This window comes from Tripterygium wilfordii, chromosome 16 (assembly GCF_013401445.1).
Source record: "Tripterygium wilfordii isolate XIE 37 chromosome 16, ASM1340144v1, whole genome shotgun sequence".
Classification (NCBI taxonomy): Eukaryota; Viridiplantae; Streptophyta; class Magnoliopsida; order Celastrales; family Celastraceae; genus Tripterygium; species Tripterygium wilfordii.
The window spans coordinates 1,632,688-1,652,813 of record NC_052247.1 but is presented as its reverse complement, the minus strand read 5'-3'; the positions used below and the strand labels follow the sequence as shown (position 1 = coordinate 1,652,813).

Below are 20,126 nucleotides of genomic sequence, written 5' to 3'. Positions count from 1 at the left end.
TTACATGGCCTCAGGTGCATGATCTGCATGGCCTGACTGGGCTTGGTCCATCTTCATCTTATAATGGCGAGTCTGGCTGTATGCAATCTTGAGTTCACGATCTAGGTCTTCTTCAGACCCCTCCAGCATCTTGATGTGTCCTTCTACCACATGTTCACATGCTCCTTATGCTCTCAGCCTGGCTCAATGCAGCATTGCAGCCCTCCTGGGCTTACTAGCGGAGTAGTTGGCCTTTGGTGGTTGGGTCTAAAGGAGGAGATTGCGAGCTAGAAGATGGACTATATGCAATACTGGGCTGCATGCGACTTAATATAGTGGGCCTTGCCACGAGGAGTCCAAAAGTGGTGTCGGTTTCCTCCAATAGTAATCAGATTGTCCGGATTAGACAACTTTTCTAGCTGTGGTCATAGATTTTTGAACGTGATTTCAGCGATTACGGTGGGCGAAACTCATTGGGATTGGTCTGGTTTAGTTCATGGTGACTTGGGCTTCAACTTGGCAGGAGTAGTTAATGGATTGGTGTTGGGACGGTGACGACACCATGATTGACCGTGGGTGCTCGTGAGGAAGAAAAGATGGTGAGGGGGTGGGGTGTAAAGAGTATATGTCTTCAAAAAAGACAAAGTTAACAAAGTCGTGGTACACTTGATAAAAATCAGGGTGTGACTAAATCTCCATTTGGTTTGTGATTATCTGGTGGGCCAATTGGAGAATTTGGCCTGTTTTGGGTTTGATAGTAGTGTCCTTAAATCACATATTGATATGAGAAGAACAAGAAAGGGGCATGAATCAGATGATCGCCCAGGATCAAAGGCCAGTATAGTAACGAACGGTCTGTATTTGCACACATACGGTTAACTGATGAAGCCCATACGCGCGAGTAGAAAAAAACACAACTCGCCAGGAGAGACTCCGAAATAGTGCAACTTGTGTGTATGGATCGTACTTGAGTTCAAACCACAGACGGAGTCGAAAACCTACTACACACCGTACAGTCCCCTCATCCTCACGTATATAAATACTACTACTTGTATAGTGTTGCAGACAGAACACGTAAAACTTAGAAACATGTACATTGTTGCAGACAGAACACGTAAAACCTAGAAATTATTAAGATGATGAGCAGTAAATGGAATGAAGATGGCAGCAGCGAATCCGTGGTGTCGGAGAAGCAGATAACTCAGAATCACAGCAGTCCTTGGATTGTCCCCCTGCCTAAAGAGGAGAGTGAGTATCGTTGCATCTCCACCGCAACACCGCCGTATGAAATTCGTCGCCGAGGCGGAACCTTCCCTGATTTGGGTGATAAACAGGTAAAGAATTGCTGTTATGGATGGCTAATTTTATTGGACGAAAACGATTACCAAATCTCCCTTCAGAATCCTCTCACATCCCAATTGATCCATCTACCTCCCCTGAAATCCAAGCAACCCCAAATCTGTATTCTCTCTATTTTATTGTCATCATCGCCGTGTAAAACAAATTCTGCTTCTCTTGATCCAAATTGCAAGGTTTTTTTATTTGAGTATAATCTTCCTTCCCTTTGGTATTGTGTACTTGGAGAGAAACACTGGAATACAGTATGCTATTGCAAAAAACGCAAGCATGCCCTTTCTCAGCCGTTTATTCTAAATGGTGCTTTGTATGCTAGACAAGGCCAAGTCCGCAAGAAGTTATACTGTATTCACAATATCAAGCCAACCCACATTGACATGAGAAAATTTTGTGACTTACCTTGCGTCCCTGAATTTGCCTGTACAACATGTTTTGATCACTTGGTCGAATCATACGGCGAGCTCTTCTACATCATTATATCAAAGGGAGGAATAAACATTGCCGCAGTTTTAGACATAAGAGTTTTCAAATTTAATCAAGAAAGCTTGAGATGGCACAAGGTGAAAAGGGCACAAGACCGTGTGTTTTTCTTAGGTAGAGAGTTTGATATCTCCTATCTTGCAACTGGAGATATTAAAGGTGGTTTCATATATATTGCCTGGCAACAATACTTCTATATATACAGCTTTGAGGACCACAGCCTTTCCAAATCTCTGCCGCGTTTGATGTGGAATATCCCCAAGACTTGCGGACACAGTCGACCAATTATTCTTTTTGGGCCTGATTTAAGGTAAACTACTTGATTATTCTTACTATTACTTAATAATTCTTGTCTGTTGGATCCGTATTACCTACACATGGTTGAATGGTTTAATTTGAAGTCGATTTGTCTGATATATGCGTTGAGAATATATTATTGTAACCAAATTCTATGGAGATTTTTTTCAAGACAATATAATCTGCTTTGTTTTTTCTTCCAACAATATATATTTTTCCAGCTTTCATACCTAACGATGTTCTCTGGGTTGATTGATAGACATGTCGAACAAAATTTGGGCGAACCAGGACGATCAGAAGTTAAAGGAAGGGAAGTCAGACAGCAAACTAACCACAACGCGAATATGCTGGGAACAAACGAAGGAGAAAGTCAACTTTTCAACCTTCCAATTGATACTCTCACATTCATCACAAGATTACTGAGTCCAGTTGATTACATCAATTTTCGTGCTACCTCCAGGACTTGTAGATCGGTACTACCTCAAATTCAATGGAGAGAACCTTCTATTAGCTCACATGCTGCTCCACTATTGCCATGGTTCATTTCTTCTGATGAAATCTCTGGAATTCATAGTTTTGTGGATTCGAAACTTGGTGGCAAGTATTTCATTAACATCTCAAAAACTTTACTAGATGCTAAAATTCTCCATTCGAACAATGGCTGGTTGTTAATGTCCAGAGGTTTGAAGGCCTTGTCATTCTACAATCCGTTCGCAAAAGAGATTATTAAATTGCCAAAACCGCCTAAAGAATTTTTCCGATCCTCCAGCATTGGGTTCTCATCCTCTCCAAAATCTCCAGAATGCACAGTGGTGGCAATACATGCTGTAGATATCGCGAGAATATACGTTCTTCGTATCAGAGAGAAGGAATGGCGTCATTATGCATTTGACATCCCCTATTTTGACAACCATGATCTTGTCAACAATCCTCAGGAATTTGAAACAAGTAACAATAGTCCAGTTTTTTGTGATGGTGCCTTATATGTTCTTGGTCAATATGGAAGTTTAGGAGTTTTTGAATTGCAAGGAAGGGAACAAGGGACTTGGAGAATCATTTATGAGACTGAGAAACAAGATGAAGTTGGTTGCGAGAATTTCTTATTGGAATGTGATAAAAAACTCTTATCAATTTTTATTGGACGAGCAGCACGGGAGGTGAATGTTTACGCACTAAATCGCTCTTCAATGTCTTGGGAAAAAATAGAAAACTTGGAAAATTATGCTTTGTTTGTGAGTCGATCGTCATCATTTTCGACATTGGTGAAATCTAATGGGATGGGAAACAGAATCTTCCTTCCAAGACTCCATGATAATAGCATTGTCAGTTACTGTTTCAAGACCAGAGAATATCATTGTTTTGCTAGACAGGATGATGTGGTGGAGTATCACAACACGAGAGAATTGCTAAGTGCATCTTGGATTGAACCTTCATGGTACTAATATTTTGTGAATGGCTTTTTCTTTAGAGTTTTTGTGAAGTAACTGCATAAGTTAATCATGTGAAGGTTTCACCATACGGTGTATCAGATCCTTGGAGACTAATTTTTGAATGTTTGTGAAATATTGGCATCTTATATCATGGCGGATTGTTGAAGGATTTTGGTAGTGTTTGCACTCATTACTACTTCACAAAAGCACTTTATATGTGTGGTTTGATTATTATTTGCACATTAATTTAGGCTAAACCACACGTTTTTTTCTCTTTTGTTCTAAGTTTAAAATTTACCTCAAATACCTTTAATATTTTGAAAAACAAGTTGTTTATGTCCCAAAATGTCCACTGAACATCAACTGATTTCGCTTTCAATAAAAAGTTTTTGATTTTCTAAAGCTTCAACAGATGATTTGTGCCATGTTAGGTTAGAAAGAAATTTCTAAAAAGGAATTTATGCAGGCAAGAAAAATTGGGTAATTTTACCTTGAGTAACTCGAAGGCATCCTCAGATGATTCACCGTTGATGGACTCACCAAATGCATCAAATTCATCATTGGAGTTGTTGTTACCGCATAAAAAGGAATTTATGCGGCCTCGAAGCTACTTCTCGATTATTTGCAGTTACTATCTAAATGCTTTATTCCAATCTGTACTTATGGCTATTTGCTTTGTGACTGACCAAAGAAGGGACAAGACGATCATCCAATTGTGTTTTGCGGCTCTGGCAAAAGCTCTTTCCATGTCTCTGTGTGAGTCCAAACACTGTGTGAGCGCCTTTCCCTTTCAGTGTGTTTTCATTCTTTGAGTGAGTGTGTTGTCGTGCTTTATTTTTTTCAATTTTGTCTTTGGTTGTGAAAATAACTTAATTTAAGCTGAATCTTAACGGAACAAAATGTGATCTTCCCTATGTTATGCAAGAATCATTCACTTCCCTCTTACAGTTTCTCCTCAGAAAATGTCGCCATTTTAGAAAAATGGGTATAATTCACATATTTCTGGTGGTATATTTTGTGTTGAAAATGATATATTTTGCCAAACATTGTGGCATCTATTTAATTTTGTTTCATGTTCTGCTGGGGACTTCACTCTTCTTATTGGAGATTGGTACTAGACTAATCACTCGGCAGGTTCAAAATGTTGTCTGTCTTTGATAGTCTGTCACGTGTTTGTTGTAATGCGTAAGAGAAAGATTACAAATTGGTAAGGAATGGTATTCTATTGTTGCAGATGTTGAAGGCTATATTTACTCATTCATCGTACCGTTATAGTCGATTTCATATAAAATATTGTTATTGTGCATGACGTTCTGTCATGAATGTGAGAATGCTTCATTAACCCTTTTTTCTTGCTGCATTAGATAATCTTTCTTCAATTTTTCTTAAATAACTTCAAGTTTATTATTTTATGCATCAGAGGATTGTAAACTGATGTGGAAACTGTGCTTTACAGAACCTGTGATAATCATATCAATGGAGGTATGTTCTTTGGTGTCATCATGGATTGGTTGGTTGTATTTTAGTGATTTTCAGCTTCCATACATTTTTGTAGCAAGAGGACGAAGGCAAAAACAGGAGATCACTTACCATTCTATGCGAGCTTCAGTGGAGGAATGCGTGGTTTGATGATTGAACTGCCAATATCATATGCACAAATGCTTCAGCAGTCATGCTACTAACTATTTTTGTCCTGAAAAGATGCTGGATGTACAGAGATAATATCCGTGATTTCATTGTGTAAATCTAACATGTTTGTTTCTAACCAGATTGAAGACTTTTCGCATTCCTATGATTGTTTTAACATGCAGGAACCAACGTGGACATAGCTACAATACCATCCAGCATATTCGTGGTAATTCCACATACTTTTGATGGTCTCACTACTTTGTGTCCTAACTTTTGCTTAGTTCTGCTTAGTTGTACTATTTTTATTGATTGGTTCAACTAATACTTTTAGGCTCCGTTTGGATGGGAGGATAAAACTCCGTATAGTATAAAATTATCCTTTAATGAAATTATCGGGTGTTTGGATGATTTTTAAAATACTCCTGATAGTATAACTTTATACAAAAGTGATTCTTATACGATGCCGGCAGTATAATATTAAAACACCTCCAACTCATTTTTATTTTATACGGAACACTTAGTATAAGAAATAACATGTCAAATGACAAAAGAACCCTCACTCTCACTTTAATTGGGGGTAATCCAGACATATTATCACAAATCTTATACTATTCAAGCCTAATATTAGATTTTTTCCAAACACTGGATTGGATTAAATTATACATCAACTTATACGAGGATTAAATTATACATTGGATAGCAATATTATACTATCCTATACGGAGTCCCAAATTTATTTGATTGAAGTGAGAAGCTTGATGTTTCATGGGACAAGTGGCTGTGTGATTCAAATGTATTGGTTGCTTTCACAAGGCCAAGAACTGTATGATTTCCTCAACAATGTTGATTTGATCCTTCCATAGTATAGACGTGATACAAATCTAGATGTCTTGATCACATGTCTAAATGGATGTTTACTCATCGGTTTGTTTTGTATCAATAAAGTCCCCTTTGTACATAGTTTTATTCAGGACAAATACTACTATGAACTATTGCAGGTAAATAATTCTTATTGATTTTCGTCTATGCAGGGAGAGAGCAAATGCTGCTATTAAACTATTTCGTGATTGACATAAATTGGAATAAAGCTCGACTAATTCCGTCCTACTTTTTCTTCGCCACAATGAAGTTTGGGATATAGTCATTTTGCTTATTTTTGCTTACTGGATGACCAATAAGATCATAGTGCTAATTAGATGCACATAAAGAATTTGGATGCTCATTGTTCAACTTCAAAGAGTTCAAGCACATTGTACAACTGCAAAGAGTTTGGCAATATAAGTGGTTCCGCTGCTGAGGCTGCAATGACTGTAGGAAAGTTGTGTCGAAGCTTTACAGATTGAGTAGGCCATATTAGAAGAATATCAACTAAATCTGCATCACATGATCACGGCGATTTAAGCACGGTCAAGGCAGTCAGGGCATATTGTTGAGCCGTGACCGAAAGTGCTGCAATATATACAGCAGTTTCCATGAGCCCTGGCCTGGAAACAAAACACCAGTAATTAAGAAAAAAGAAATTTTTTTAATAATAAAAAAAAACAACTAACTTACCCCACGTGCAAGTTGGACCCTGATAAAATGTCTACCAATTATGGCCCAATCTAACTCATCGACCGCTTTGCAAGCGCGATGGGCACCCTCAAATTCCTATCACAATCAAAATTTAAATTTTTTTGAGAAAGACAAAAATAGAAGGTGAATATAAGGAATGAAAAAAAAAAACAACGAACTAACCACAAATGCCGTGTATGCGTCGATACGGACCAAATCAAGAAAGCTGGAAAACAAACGAACAATTAGCATTTGACAATTTAAACTTCCAGATTTCAAAAAACAACATCAATGGGAAATAGGTTTACCCAAAACGTCGGTGAAATAATCTAAACAACCGGGTGGTAGAAATGCCACGAATGCTAGTAATCTGAATGCGAGAGGTGCTGTACTGAGGATCCCTCATATTTGAACTGTAAAATGAGATTGTGAATACTATCATTAAAGAGATTTGATCCGAACCTTGAAACATTAAGCACGTCTTCCTCATTTTCCCAAAAATCCAACCGATTCAGCTAATTGACATTTCCAGTGTACATAAATCCTTCAAAAGTTGTTAATACATAATATTTTAACATTTGGGTTGTGAGACGGACGGAAAATCAGATTTGGAGTAGGGATTCATTATAAAACAAAAGGACTTACAACCAATATTTACATTAAACACCACCTGAGGTTCCATGAAATTCGAAGAAGGACTATAAAAACATAACAGAACAAATAAAACTAACATACAAAGGATAAGACAGCATAAGGAGAAGAGAATCAAAGTCATTATGTCAACAACAGTAGAGGTTTAACAAAACTGATTCACACTGTCAACACATAAACTTGAATAAAATTACAAACTAAATACAATTCAACATACAAACAAATTCAATTACTTGAAAAAAAAAAATCGTAAGATGTAATTTCTGGTATATTGACTTTGATGATCAATGATATGTTGTGGTATGTTTGAACAGTTATGTATATGTAGCCAACCAACATGGGTGTGTAAAATTCTATACAACTTGTCAACATGTGAAATATGTAAAATTCTACCACTTTGTAATTTATTTTTTGAATGGAAAATTTTTATCGAGGCACCAAGAGAGTGCAGCCCAGGAGAATAACAAAGTGGAAATATTCATAAGATCAAAAATATCCCTGGGAAAGAAAAAATCCAAGATATAAGGCAATCGAACCAACTATCTATGAAGCTTTCTAAACTAGTTTCGTTGTTGTTGAAAATTCTATTATTTCTTTCAATCCAGATCAGCCACATCACATACCAGTTTGTAATTTTTGTGTGCATAAAATTCACACACGTTCACCAAGACACGACACTTGTGATGGGTATCTCAATAAAACATTCATAAAGATTGTTGAAACAGCCATAACTTGAGATTTCCCCAGTCGTTGTTTGAGCTTCAAACTAGCTAGATGGGCTGGGAAGTAGGGTCTATTCCCAAACAAAATAAATACCGATTCAAGCCCCTTTTTGACCTCTGATTGAGACTGTAATGTAAAAGGCGGGAAACTCAACATTTTAATACAGGACAGTGGCCAGCAAATAGAATAAACGAAAACGTTATTTGTCCCGGGCGATACAGTCCCAAATCATCCCAGATCTAGTTGGCAGCTTAGCTGGCCTGCTTATTCAGCATGCCAACCTGGAACAAGACAAAATAGGGTAAGAGATGGGTTCTTCTGTGAGTTGTTCCCCGCCCAAATAAAAAAAATTCCCGCTTCTCTCTCCTACTTTACAGAGCTAGGTCAAGACTGGATTTCAACGATGTGCAGTAAATCAAACCGGTGCATACCTTGTTACAGAGCTGTGTATCTTCGATTTTGTCGTTGTTGTGGAGTATCTTCCAGTTTGTCATTGTAGAGTGGGCAGATACATCCGACTAACAAGGTATGGTTGTTGTATATCCTTTATGGTCGGCACCACATTGTTTTTTAGCAGAAACTGATTCATTACTGTTAGGGTTTGGTTAATCTCGAATCGTCTGGTGTACATTGTTTAAATGCGCTTAACTATGCATTATCAACACATTGTTATATTATTCTTTAGAACAATGTACGTTTGATTATCTGGATGCACATTGTTTATAAATCAGACATTGATTTATTGGGAATATGGGGGGCACATTGTTTTTAAGGGGAAACTGATTCATTAATGTTAATGGGTTTGTTAATTGAGAATAGTTTGGTGTCCATTGTTTATAACTGATACATTGATTTATTGTGTCTAAGTGTAACAAGACATGGATATCAAGCTTACCTATGCATTAACAACTCAGTGTTTATAAATCAGGCATTGATTTATTGGGAATATGGTGGGTCCACATTGTTTTTAAGGGGAAACTGATTCATTGGTGTCCATTGTTTATAATTGATACATTGATTTATTGTGTCTAAGGGTAACAAGACATGGATGTCAAGCTTACCTATGCATTATCAACACATTGTTTATAACTCAGACATTAATTTATTGGGAATATGGGGGAGCACATTGTTTTTAAGGGGGAACTGATTCATTAGTGTATATGTGGGTTACAATATATGCATTTCAAGCTTATAATGGATCTGATATGAATTGGCAGGAACATCCCTTGATTTAGGTGAATCCATGGAAGGAGTGAATGATGGGCATACACTGTGTGGGGAAGCAGTTTTAGAGGGATCAAAGAAGATGATGTACAATGGTTCTGAAAGTTCAGATTCAAGCGTTGAAGGGTTGGGAGCCATTGATCTTGATGATTCAGAGGCACCGATGGTTGGAATGTTATTTCAAGACTTGGATGAGGTGTTTGGATATTACAAGAGAAATGGTCAGAGGAAGGGATTTTCTGTGAAGCGCAGGACTGTTAACAAGGACAAGGCTGGTATGATTAAATATGTTACATTTACTTGTGGTAGATCAGACAAGTGTATTTCAAAGTCAGAGAATTTTGTGAACCCTCGTTCAAATGCCAAGAACGAGTGTAAGGCTAGAATGAGTGCGCGTATAGCCAAAGATGGGAAGTGGGAGATAAGCAAGTTTCTGGATGTGCACAATCATGCAATGAGCCCAACTCAGTCAAGGTATTTTAGCTGCAATCGCGACATTAACACACATGTTAAGCGACAACTTGAGATTAATGACATTGCGGGGATTCGTCCTAATAAAAGTCACAATGCTCAGGTGATAGGGGCTGGAGGACATGAGAATTTGCATTTTTTAGAACAGGATACTCGTAATTTGCTTGTAAAAGTAAGGCGTTTGAGGCTTGGTGAAGGAGATGCAAATGCAATTCAGAGTTATTTTATGAAGATGCAATCGCATAATGATGAGTTTTTTTCATTGACAGATTGGGATGACAATGGCAGACTTAAAAATGTTTTCTGGGCTGATCCAAGGAGTAGGGCAGCATGTAGGGAATTTGGGGATGTCATCACCTTCGACACGACATATCTTACGAATAAGTATGATATGCCATTTGCACCGTTTCTTGGTGTCAATCACCATGGGCAGTCAATATTGCTTGGGTGTGGGCTGATTTGCAATGAAGATACTGACACTTTTATTTGGCTATTTAGTGCTTGGCTTGCGTGTATGCATAATGTTTATCCAGTCGGTATCATAACTAACCAAGATAGGGCAATGAAGAATGCTATTGTCGTAGTCTTCCCTAAAACTAGGCATAGATTGTGTTTGTGGCACATTTTGAAGAAAGTGCCTGAGAAGTTGGGATCATACAATGAGTATGAACAAATAACATATGCATTGGGGGAAGTTGTATATGAATCACAGAGCACAATGGAGTTTGAAGGGAGCTGGAATATGATGATTGAAAATTTTAATTTACAAGGTAACTCTTGGTTGGGAACAATGTATGCAGAGAGGGAAATGTGGGTTCCAATTTATGTAAAAAATTTCTTTTGGACTGGTATGTCTACCACACAGAGGAGTGAGAGCATTAACGCATTCTTTGATGGTTATGTAAGCTCGACAACCTTGAAACAGTTTGTGGAGCAATATAACAATGCATTGAGGAACAAAGCTGAGAAGGAAAGTGTAACAGATTTCAATTCATACCACAAGCATCTAAATTGTGCCACATCATATTTAATGGAGAAACAGATGCTAGACTTGTATACTGAGTCCAAGTTTAAGGAGTTCCAGAAGGAGTTGACGGGTTTGCTTTACGGCATGATAAAATCTGTGATGAGGAATGACATGTTCGCACAATTTGAAGTGGAAGAAGATGTTTTTTATGGAGATAAAGGAAGGAAAAAAAATTGCCGACATGGTTTGTTATGACAGTAGCACATCCACTGTTTTTTGTACTTGCTACAGGTTTGAGTTCAGAGGCATATTGTGTAGGCATGCGTTGACTGTGTTAATTCGTAATGGTGAAGAAAAAATTCCACCTCATTACATTTTTCGACGATGGCGAAAAGATATCAGGAGATATCATACTCGGGTTAAAGTCCATTATAAAGGCATGAAAATCACAGCCGATCAACAACGATATGATGAGATGTATAGTCTATTCACGAAATTGGCGGATTTGGCTGCAAATAATGTCGACAACTATAATTATATAACTCAATGGATTGAAGATGCCACGACGAAGATGAATGTAAGCCATGTGGTTGCTTTTACACCAGGTAGTAGCTCTAATGATCCGATTCCAAAGAGAGGGAAAGGACGTCCACCATCTTTAAGGAAGAAAAAGATATTCAAGAAGAAGAGACTGCAACCAGGGACACCAATACAATGCACAAATGGGAATTTGGTACTATTTTTTAACACCATTAATGTCAACATAGCTTCTTCAGTTATAACATATTTTGTAGTAATATTTTACTAATACATTGTTATTGTTTTTTTTTGGCAGGACTCAAGTAACATGGGATGATGAAGTCAATTATAATGAGAAGATGATAATGCTCAACTTTCATTGTTTGTTCACAGAAATGTATTTTGTTTGATATATTGAACGTCCTTATTAATTCAAGGTTGTAGTGTGTTTAAACAAATTTCATATGAGAATCTGTACTATGGTTATGACTTAATTGGAATGAAGATTTTACTAATTCGCAATTTACAGATTTCACATTCATTTGTTTGCACTTTACAGGAAAATGTAGCAATTCAATGTATGACATTAAAAAAGAATCACTTAGGGTTTGGACAGGAATTCATTATATAAAGTTTCAAATGCAATGTATGTGAACAAAAAGCTATCCACAGCTAAGATACATTGTTATCCAGAGTTAAGATACAATGTTACTAGAGCCAAAATATGCACATTGGTCATAGAGACCATGTGTATACAAAATAGGCACATATGCACTATGTTCAGAACTATATCAGTGCACTATGGTTAGACAATTGACTATCCAACAGTATTGTCTTGATTGACAGCAATGAGTTGGTAATTTGTTTCATCCCACACATGTCCATTGTCATTGAGCAGGACATGCATAATATGAGATCTAAACCGAAGAAGGTTTTCCTCTGTCATTTCCTTTGCTATCGGCTTCTTTGTGAACAAGCATTCCCTTATATGCATAACGATGATCCCACAATCCACTCTGAAAAACAACATATAAACCATGTACATTGTTAGTTGGATGCTCAAATATATTTTAAAAACCATGGTGACCACTAAGTAATGAGCTACCATTACCTATAAACAGATTTCTCATGCACATTGAATTCCAAATATGGATGCAAACCATTGAGTTATATCAGTTTAAAAATAATGTGAGCAGTAGCAAAACAGAGCTATATATGAACAATAGCCATGCACATTTAAACCAGAAACCTCAAGCATCAGATAAGCAAAAATGAACTCATGGGAATCATAATGAAATAAATTCACTGATACTTACGATCTTGATGGTTGTTGTGGTGTGTCCAAGATTGTTGTAAATGTTGTGGATGGCATTGTAGGATCGCGGGGGAATACTGTTTCGTAATAACCAATCTATTGAATAGAGTAAACATTGTTACTTTCATAGTAACATACTTAATTTAAACTATATTTAGCACAACTAATTAATATCACCATTTCTCTTGCATCTTCAGAGTATGGATCTTTTGCATTTTTTCGCCTTGGAAGTAAGGAATTGTAATGTCTCCAACTTCCCTCATTAACATCCAAGACCAACAATGTCCAATGGTTTGGTATTTCGTGCGATCCTTTGGCGTGAAGTGGGAAGAGTATGTGCCTATGATTATTTACTTCCTGACGAAGTGTATCTGTTAAAAGTACCCTTACCAGGCCAGATCGATTTAATCTGAGGTAAGCCTGTATAGAAGGATCGGGGTTAGTTAGTTTCATCATTTCAATGTATGTATCCAATGCATGAATTAAAATTTACATTACTAACCAGAGAAGAACTTGTCACTGCCATGGTCAATACAAGATGGGTTTTAGATGTGTCGCTATTTAGTTGTTGCTCCCTTGTGAGGACCTCAGCAAATCCATCGATATCCTGCAGGGGGAAATTTAAATAATGGGGTTACATTGTATAAGAATTATAAATAATGGAATTACATAGGACAGGAACTTACATTGTTTGAGACCATACCATTACCCGACAATTTCAACATGTCTGAGAACCTAATTTCATTCTCACCAGACCAAACAATTGTGCTGAAATAACATAAATATTGAATTCTTAAAATCAATGCATCCAATGAAAAATACAATGTGTGCATATAGAAAGTTTAATTCCAGGAATACTCACCTAGGATTTGCAATTTCTGTAATTCTCTCCATCTTTGCTTGGTCATCAGGACTTAAATATTTAATTGCTGCCCCAAATTTATGCTTTTTTACATTGGCCACAGTAATGGTTTTCTCCAAAGCATCGAGATCAATTGCACGGTCTTTCTCGATCTTTTCCTCTGTCACTATTTTGCATATTGGCAATTGCTTCTTCGTATTTGCATACTCAAAGTCAGAATCCACTTTTGCTCTTCTTGTTCTCGCCCTCACATTCCTTATCATAGATCTTGTTCTGCATGCCCTTTTTTTCTGCCCCCTTCTCATTTGTTGTGGGATAGGTGTTACATTTTCTTTCTCTTCTTTTTCCTCCTTAATCTCAATTATGTATTCTTTGTGTTTTTGTAAACTACCTACCAAAACAAGGTCTCTCATTCTCATGTTTTCTAACTTCTCCCCCTTTTGTTCGATTTCTTGTTCTTTTTCAATCTTGACAATCTTCAAGTACCTCATTTCCATTTCCTTTTCCTCCAAATCAGCCTTATTCTTTGCAATATCTTGTTTCATACCATTCAATAGAACAAAAACCTCTTTCAATATATCATCATTCTCTACCAATTTCAACTTTAAATCAGTTATTTCCTGCTTCAGTTGTGCAATAGTTGATTCCAACTCATCCTTTTCGACCAATTTCAATTTTAGATCAGCTATTTCATGCTTCAATTGCGCAATAGTTGTTTGCAAGCCATCCAAAACAGCACTTGAATCCACATTTTCTTCTTTCACATTGATTTCTATAGCTTCAACATTTTCTTCTTCATTTTCACCAGTTTCCTCCTCTTCATTATCAACAGCTTCTTCATCATCATCATCCTACTTATCATCCTCATCCTCCACCTCCTCATTATCCTCTTCCTCCTCCTCCTCCTCCTCATTATCCTCTTCCTCCTCCGAAACAACCTCATCATCTGCATCTTCAATTATCAGTGTTGTTTCCTCATCAGTTTCAATGAGTTCTGAGTTAAAAACCTGAGGGATACATAATTATTATGTAGTTACATTGTGTATCAAAACAATGTAAGACTATATACACTACATATAAACTATAATTAATTATATAGGGGTTATATGTTTACCTTGGATCCGGTTAGATTGTTTATGTATTGTTCTTTGAAATTCCTTGGCCACTTTTTAAGATTCCATTTTAGGAATCTTGGGAAACCTTTTGTATCTATTGGAACGAACAATGTTGTATGCTCGCAGAACCAGTACTTCATATGATGAGGAAAATCAGTTGTTAAAATCACAAGCAATGTAAACATTGAAATTAACAAGATCAATGTATGCAGCACAATGTAAGCACACAATACACACAAAGATAGCAAACCAATGTTCTCAGATTATTAACCAAACCATGTACATTGAATTATATCACATGTAAAACAATGTGAACAGCAGCTAAACCGGGATATATATGAACAATAGCCATGCACATTGAAACCAACAAACCTCAAGCATTGAAATACCAATGTAAACTAACTTACCGATATAATAGTTACACAGCCGGTCACCTTCTCATGATTTTGTGAACACTTCTTAATAGAATCCATTAGATTACTCGCAATTGCTTTCGACCAATTGTACTTCTTCATGTTCTCCAAATCTTCAATGTATGGAATGAATCCCCATGTAATCCCATCTGCTGAAGTGGAGAAGAAAAGTGTGAGACATACGTAAAGCATTAGCAGTCGTGCCATATATTATGCATCAAGCTCTGTCTCTCCTGCAATTGCATTGTCTATTGCAGCCTTAATAGTTACTGCCTTCATAGTCCTAACGTCGTTAGCAAATCTCCTTGCCACAAATTCTGATTTTGGACGCTTCCCTTGTCTTGCGATGACCATATCCTCACACCCTGACAACACTCCAAATATCAATGTGAAGTCCTTTGAAGTTAGATGGACCTTTTTCTTACCTAATATGAATGCATCTTGTTTGTGGTTATAGGTATGAATTATATCACAGATGATGTTGTCATTTTACCTTATCTTCACTTCAGGAGTTTTCCCTATCCATTGATTGAATAAATTCCAGCAAGGTGTCTTCTTCAGCCACTTTTTATGTTCCCTCCGTAGACACAAGCTTTTCATTAGTGACGCAATCCCCCCAGGTTTGATTTGTATTGTAGTGGGTACCCATCTTGCCCTCTTTTTTTCTTCTCAACATCTTCATTAGCCATTGACAAGTGTCAGACCTGGAACATGATAAAGATACATTGAATAATATCAACAACATCACGACAATAGCGATTCACAAAGAAAATTTGCAATTCACATTGAAAACCATCAAGTTAGCGTCTAGAATATATGGACAATAGCCATGCACATTGAAACCCATAAACCTCAAGCTTCAGATAAGCAAAAACCACCGCATTGGAATCAGCTCGAATTTTTAGTTTAAAAACAATGCACATTGAAACCCAGATACCATAATCTAAATCAATGTGAGAATCAGAAGAGTTTCAAACACACTCTGTTAGTCACAATGTAGGAAAATCATGCACATTGAAAACCATAAATTCAGCAGATGGAATAAATTATAGCCAATGCATCGGAATCTCAATGTTTTACAACTTTATAATGAGATGGAAATCAGCTATCAACACCAAAAAATTAGATATCACCAATAAAATGTGCCATGCACATTGAAAACCATAAAGTCAGCATCTGGAATATATGGACGATATCCATGCACATTGAAACCCATAACTCTCAAGCTTCATATAAGCAAAGACCAACTCATATTAATCAGCTGGAATATTTAGGTTACAAACAATGTACCCAGATACCATTTACATAAAACACATGCATAATAGTCATCGAAATCGCCATTAGAATTGAAACCCAATAGTCAGACGGCATGAGCTGTTTAACAGACATTAATAGGGCGAACAAAACCCAAAATTTTATCAACTAATTTGACGAGTTTAACATCATAGTATCATATTCAATCAAAAGCATATAGAATCTACGAAAATCGAGATGTAGCCTATCACATTTGGTGCAAAATCACAATATACCTTCGAATGTTTCTACGATGATAAATGTCGAACTTATACAAAGCGGCTTCGTTAACAAATCTCTTACAAGTTCTTCTCGAAATCGAAACAATACATGAAAAAGCTTTCACCTTTGCGTTGAGAGAATGGGTTTACATTGAAGTCTCGTGTTTCAAGATGAGAAATGGGGTTACAGAGAGGTAACGTGTTTCAAGGTGAGAAATGGGGTTACAGAGAGGTAACGTGTTTCAAGGTGAGAAATGGGTTCACAGAGAGGTAACGTGTTGCAAGGTGATAACTTGATTTCAAAATATCTCAAATTTCAAAATATCCATGTGGACAAGGTGAGTTGGCATGACACCTCAGCTTGAGAAGTTTTGGGACTATATTCTTTGGGCTATATAGCGGGACCGTAGAATAAATCAGAGCCGCTCTAAGGGTGCTTATGCTTCTTATAGATTAGTGACTTATTTTGACCAAACCTACGCTCCCATCGGAACAGAAGGCAGAAGCTTCTCCCAAAAAAATTAATGGAAAAGAAAGTCGGAACAGACGCTTCACCCAAAAAACAAAAGAATGGAAAAGAAAGTCGGAACAGAAGCTTCACCTGAAAAAACAAAAAAGAATGGAAAAAAAAGTCGAAACAGAAGCTTCACCCCAAAAAAAAAGAATGGAAAAGAAAGTAAACCAAAGCAGGAAAAAGAAAAGGAAAATGAGTGTAATGAACAGGAACACTAACCAGTTGGTGGTTTCTTTCTTTTTCTTGATTCTCAGATATTCATGCAAGTGCATGCACGTAGCTTTTCCTACCAGTTGGTCGCCTTCTTTCTCTTTTTCTTGATTCTCAGAGATTCAAGTGTTCTGTCATCGAACACAACATTTTACATTATACTACATTATACATTATACTACATTATACAACAAAAAGAATGTGTTTTGGCAAGAACTAACCAGAATCACAGAGTTGACTTGCTGGGCTTCCTTTCTTTCCCTTTTCCTTGATTATTGGCCGTGATTGAATGCTTATTAACCGTGATTGAATGCTGCGTGAAGGAAGAAGGAAGAAAGCGGTGATTAAGAATGCTTCAGAGTGCTGGTGATTAAGAGAAGGAAGAAAGTGTTCTTGTATACCGGGTCGGGTCCAGAGTGACAACGTGAAGGAAGCGGGAAGAAAAAGTACAAGAGAAGGCAATATATAGGGGGTTCTTGTATATCAGGCCGGGTGGACCCGACCCGGTATTTTTAGGTAGGGCCGAGCTTTGATAGGCCTAAGGCTCGGCCCTTTTCTTTTTATAAGGCACGATCAGCCCATAGGGCCTTAAAAACATGAACTTGGGCCTAATAGGCCCTACTCTCGGCCCGGTCATAATTATTAATTATTTGTTTTTTGGAAAGAGAGGCAGAGAAAGTAGAATACCGCTTCCTAGCACGATAGATCGACTCCGAGCTGAGCATCGGTGAGACTGAGGAATGCCCAATACGATAGATCCATCTCTCAATGTTTTGCATTTTCGGCCAAGGCAGGATGGTGAGCAAGCACGAAAGATAGAATAACATAAGTGTTTTTTCCGCTCTCGGATCTGGAGATCCCTATTTTCGAAATCAAGTAATAGGTAACGGAAGCACTACACATCCATAAAATAAGCATCCATAAACTTACATAAACATGTGGCATGTCTACGTGGTTTTTTTGATAAAATTTGTTTATTTTTTTAAATCTATGTGGCATGGCTTTTTTGCTTGCCGCCTAGATTATGTAAGTTTATGGATGGGAAAATTATGGGCATATATCATTTTGGAATAGGTAATAATCCCTCTGAAAGAGCGACTTGATCGGAGCATGGTCGTGGATCGTGGATCGTGGATGACAACACTAGCCACGCATGACGGCACACACGACTTTCTGCCTCTCTGGACTAACTGGAAGAAAGAGGAATGAAATTAGGGATTTCTTTATGGCTGGCGTTCTTGGCACCATGACTTATACTTATATGTCATGAAGTCCAAGCGGGGTTGAAGAGGATGAAGGAGAAGAGTGTAAGGAGGGGCGGGTCCAACTCATGGCATCGGTCCGATTTCACAGATTCAGAAGTGAATCGGATTTATGCCTTATATAACATGTTAATTTGTGACGTTTTTATGCTAATGTAGGATGGTAATTCCCTATGTCACATAGACTGTGGTTAGCGTTGGGTTATTAAAAGCTTGGCTCTATATCAATTTCGTCTTAATCCTTCTGTTTAAGTGGCGTTAAAAAACACTAATATGACAGTTAAGTATAATTTTTTATTTCTTCATTTTTTTGACATGAATTTTATCAATCAAATTGTGATGATACGTATCTACTATAAAATCTTACCAAAGAACAAAGTTACGACTATGGCAAAATTAATGGTCGAGACATTATGGCGGCGGTGTTGTGTGGTATCAATCAATAAATCAAAACGAAACCCATATGGGATCCTAGTCGCTGGTGTTGATTTGCACAAATAACAGTGAAGTGTTGGGGGAAGAAGATGAAAATGGCAAACTGCATGATTTGGACCCGCGAGGTCAATTTGGGTTGACGACGGGTCTTCCTTTTCCAGCGATCTTTTCGATAGAAGATGGGTGGAGATGGTGCACGCGAGTCCAGTGAATTGATTTGTGGTGGTGGACGTCAACGACAGCCCAGGTTGTTGGATCGACCAGATTTTCACACAGAGGTGATGCGAAATTCAAGGGGAATTTCTTCCATTCTGGAAGTCGAAGACGATCAAAAAAGTTTGGGTTGTGGTCGGGGTGGTCCAACAGAGTATTTCGGTGGGTCGGCGACGCCAACGACAACCGAACGAACGAACGACTTTGAACCACTGCCAACGAAGGTTGTAGTTTGAGAGAGGAAAAGTTCTCCTCATTTTTATTCTTGTTTGTTCTTTTAAATTATTTTTTGTTTTTAAAGGCCATTTTTTTGCCATGTCATAATTAATTTACATTTTTAATATCAATTTGACGGCCATTTTGGTAAGTGCAAGATCTGAAATGACCCAAAAAAAATTTAGAGACTTTTTTTTATCTAAGGACAAGTAACAATAAAGCCTCTGTAGTTTCAAAAATGGGTCAACTAAGCTCCTCAACTTTTTTTCGTGTTAAAAAAGTCATTCCATCCCATTTTCCGTCAAAACATGCTGACATTGCAGTTAGTGAATGACATGTAATTTTTTTAATTTTTTTTTTGATATTCCACATGTATTCCAGCATGTCATTGGAGTCTTTATACTTTCAGAAATTGGGCAAATAAGCCCTTATAGTTTTTAAAAATGGGTCAATTCATCCCTTTGTTTCAATCAATTCCAGAATACTCAGTATTTCGGTTTCACCATTTCAATCCTCATACAACAAAATCAATAGACAATCAAAACACCAAAACCAACAAAAAATCAATACCCCAAAATCCCTAATTCAATTTAGGATTTATATTTTTCTATTTTATGAAAAGAAAACAATTTAGAAGAAATTGTTTAGAGAAAAACAAAGAAGATAACAGATTTAGAGAGAGAAAGCTGTGAGCTAGAGAGAGAGGGACTGGACATATGTATTGTAAACATACATTTTTGTATTTATTCGTTTGTTTCTAATGTTTGTAAAAAAATG

General features: G+C 37.2%; 2 protein-coding genes across 15 annotated transcripts; both read left to right on the top strand.

Annotated features, from left to right (window-relative positions):
• Positions 1–982: 982 nt before the first annotated feature.
• Positions 983–5,467, top strand: LOC119981430. 14 transcript variants are annotated; one of them, XR_005464118.1, is made up of 5 exons: positions 983–2,125; positions 2,372–3,547; positions 4,009–4,298; positions 4,963–5,024; positions 5,354–5,467. XR_005464118.1 is itself a non-coding variant. In XM_038824539.1 (5 exons), coding segments are annotated over exons 1-4 (2,478 nt in total). In that variant the 5' UTR covers positions 983–1,115; the 3' UTR covers positions 5,001–5,024; positions 5,098–5,377. The 14 variants fall into 14 exon arrangements, 10 of the variants coding, with proteins under 10 accessions (XP_038680467.1, XP_038680464.1, XP_038680461.1 ...); XR_005464117.1 differs by having other exon boundaries at positions 5,098–5,377; XM_038824539.1 differs by having other exon boundaries at positions 4,999–5,024; positions 5,098–5,377.
• A 3,875-nt stretch (positions 5,468–9,342) lies between these two features.
• On the top strand, positions 9,343–11,617 carry LOC119981253 (protein FAR-RED IMPAIRED RESPONSE 1-like). The gene is made up of 3 exons (XM_038824306.1): positions 9,343–10,934; positions 11,053–11,494; positions 11,597–11,617. The coding sequence occupies exons 1-3, from the start codon at positions 9,343–9,345 to the stop codon at positions 11,615–11,617; spliced, it is 2,055 nt and encodes a 684-aa protein (XP_038680234.1).
• The last annotated feature ends 8,509 nt before the right edge of the window (positions 11,618–20,126 follow it).

Coding starts and splice junctions, on each gene's coding strand:
- LOC119981430 (XM_038824531.1), top strand. CDS start 1,116: ATGATGAGCAGTAAATGGAATGAAGATGGCAGCAGCGAATCCGTGGTG. Junction 2,126..2,371: donor CTTTTTGGGCCTGATTTAAG/GTAAACTACTTG, acceptor GTTGATTGATAG/ACATGTCGAACAAAATTTGG. Junction 3,548..4,008: donor TCTTGGATTGAACCTTCATG/GTACTAATATTT, acceptor GAATTTATGCAG/GCAAGAAAAATTGGGTAATT.
- LOC119981253 (XM_038824306.1), top strand. CDS start 9,343: ATGGAAGGAGTGAATGATGGGCATACACTGTGTGGGGAAGCAGTTTTA. Junction 10,935..11,052: donor TCTGTGATGAGGAATGACAT/GTTCGCACAATT, acceptor TACTTGCTACAG/GTTTGAGTTCAGAGGCATAT. Junction 11,495..11,596: donor AATGCACAAATGGGAATTTG/GTACTATTTTTT, acceptor TTTTTTTGGCAG/GACTCAAGTAACATGGGATG.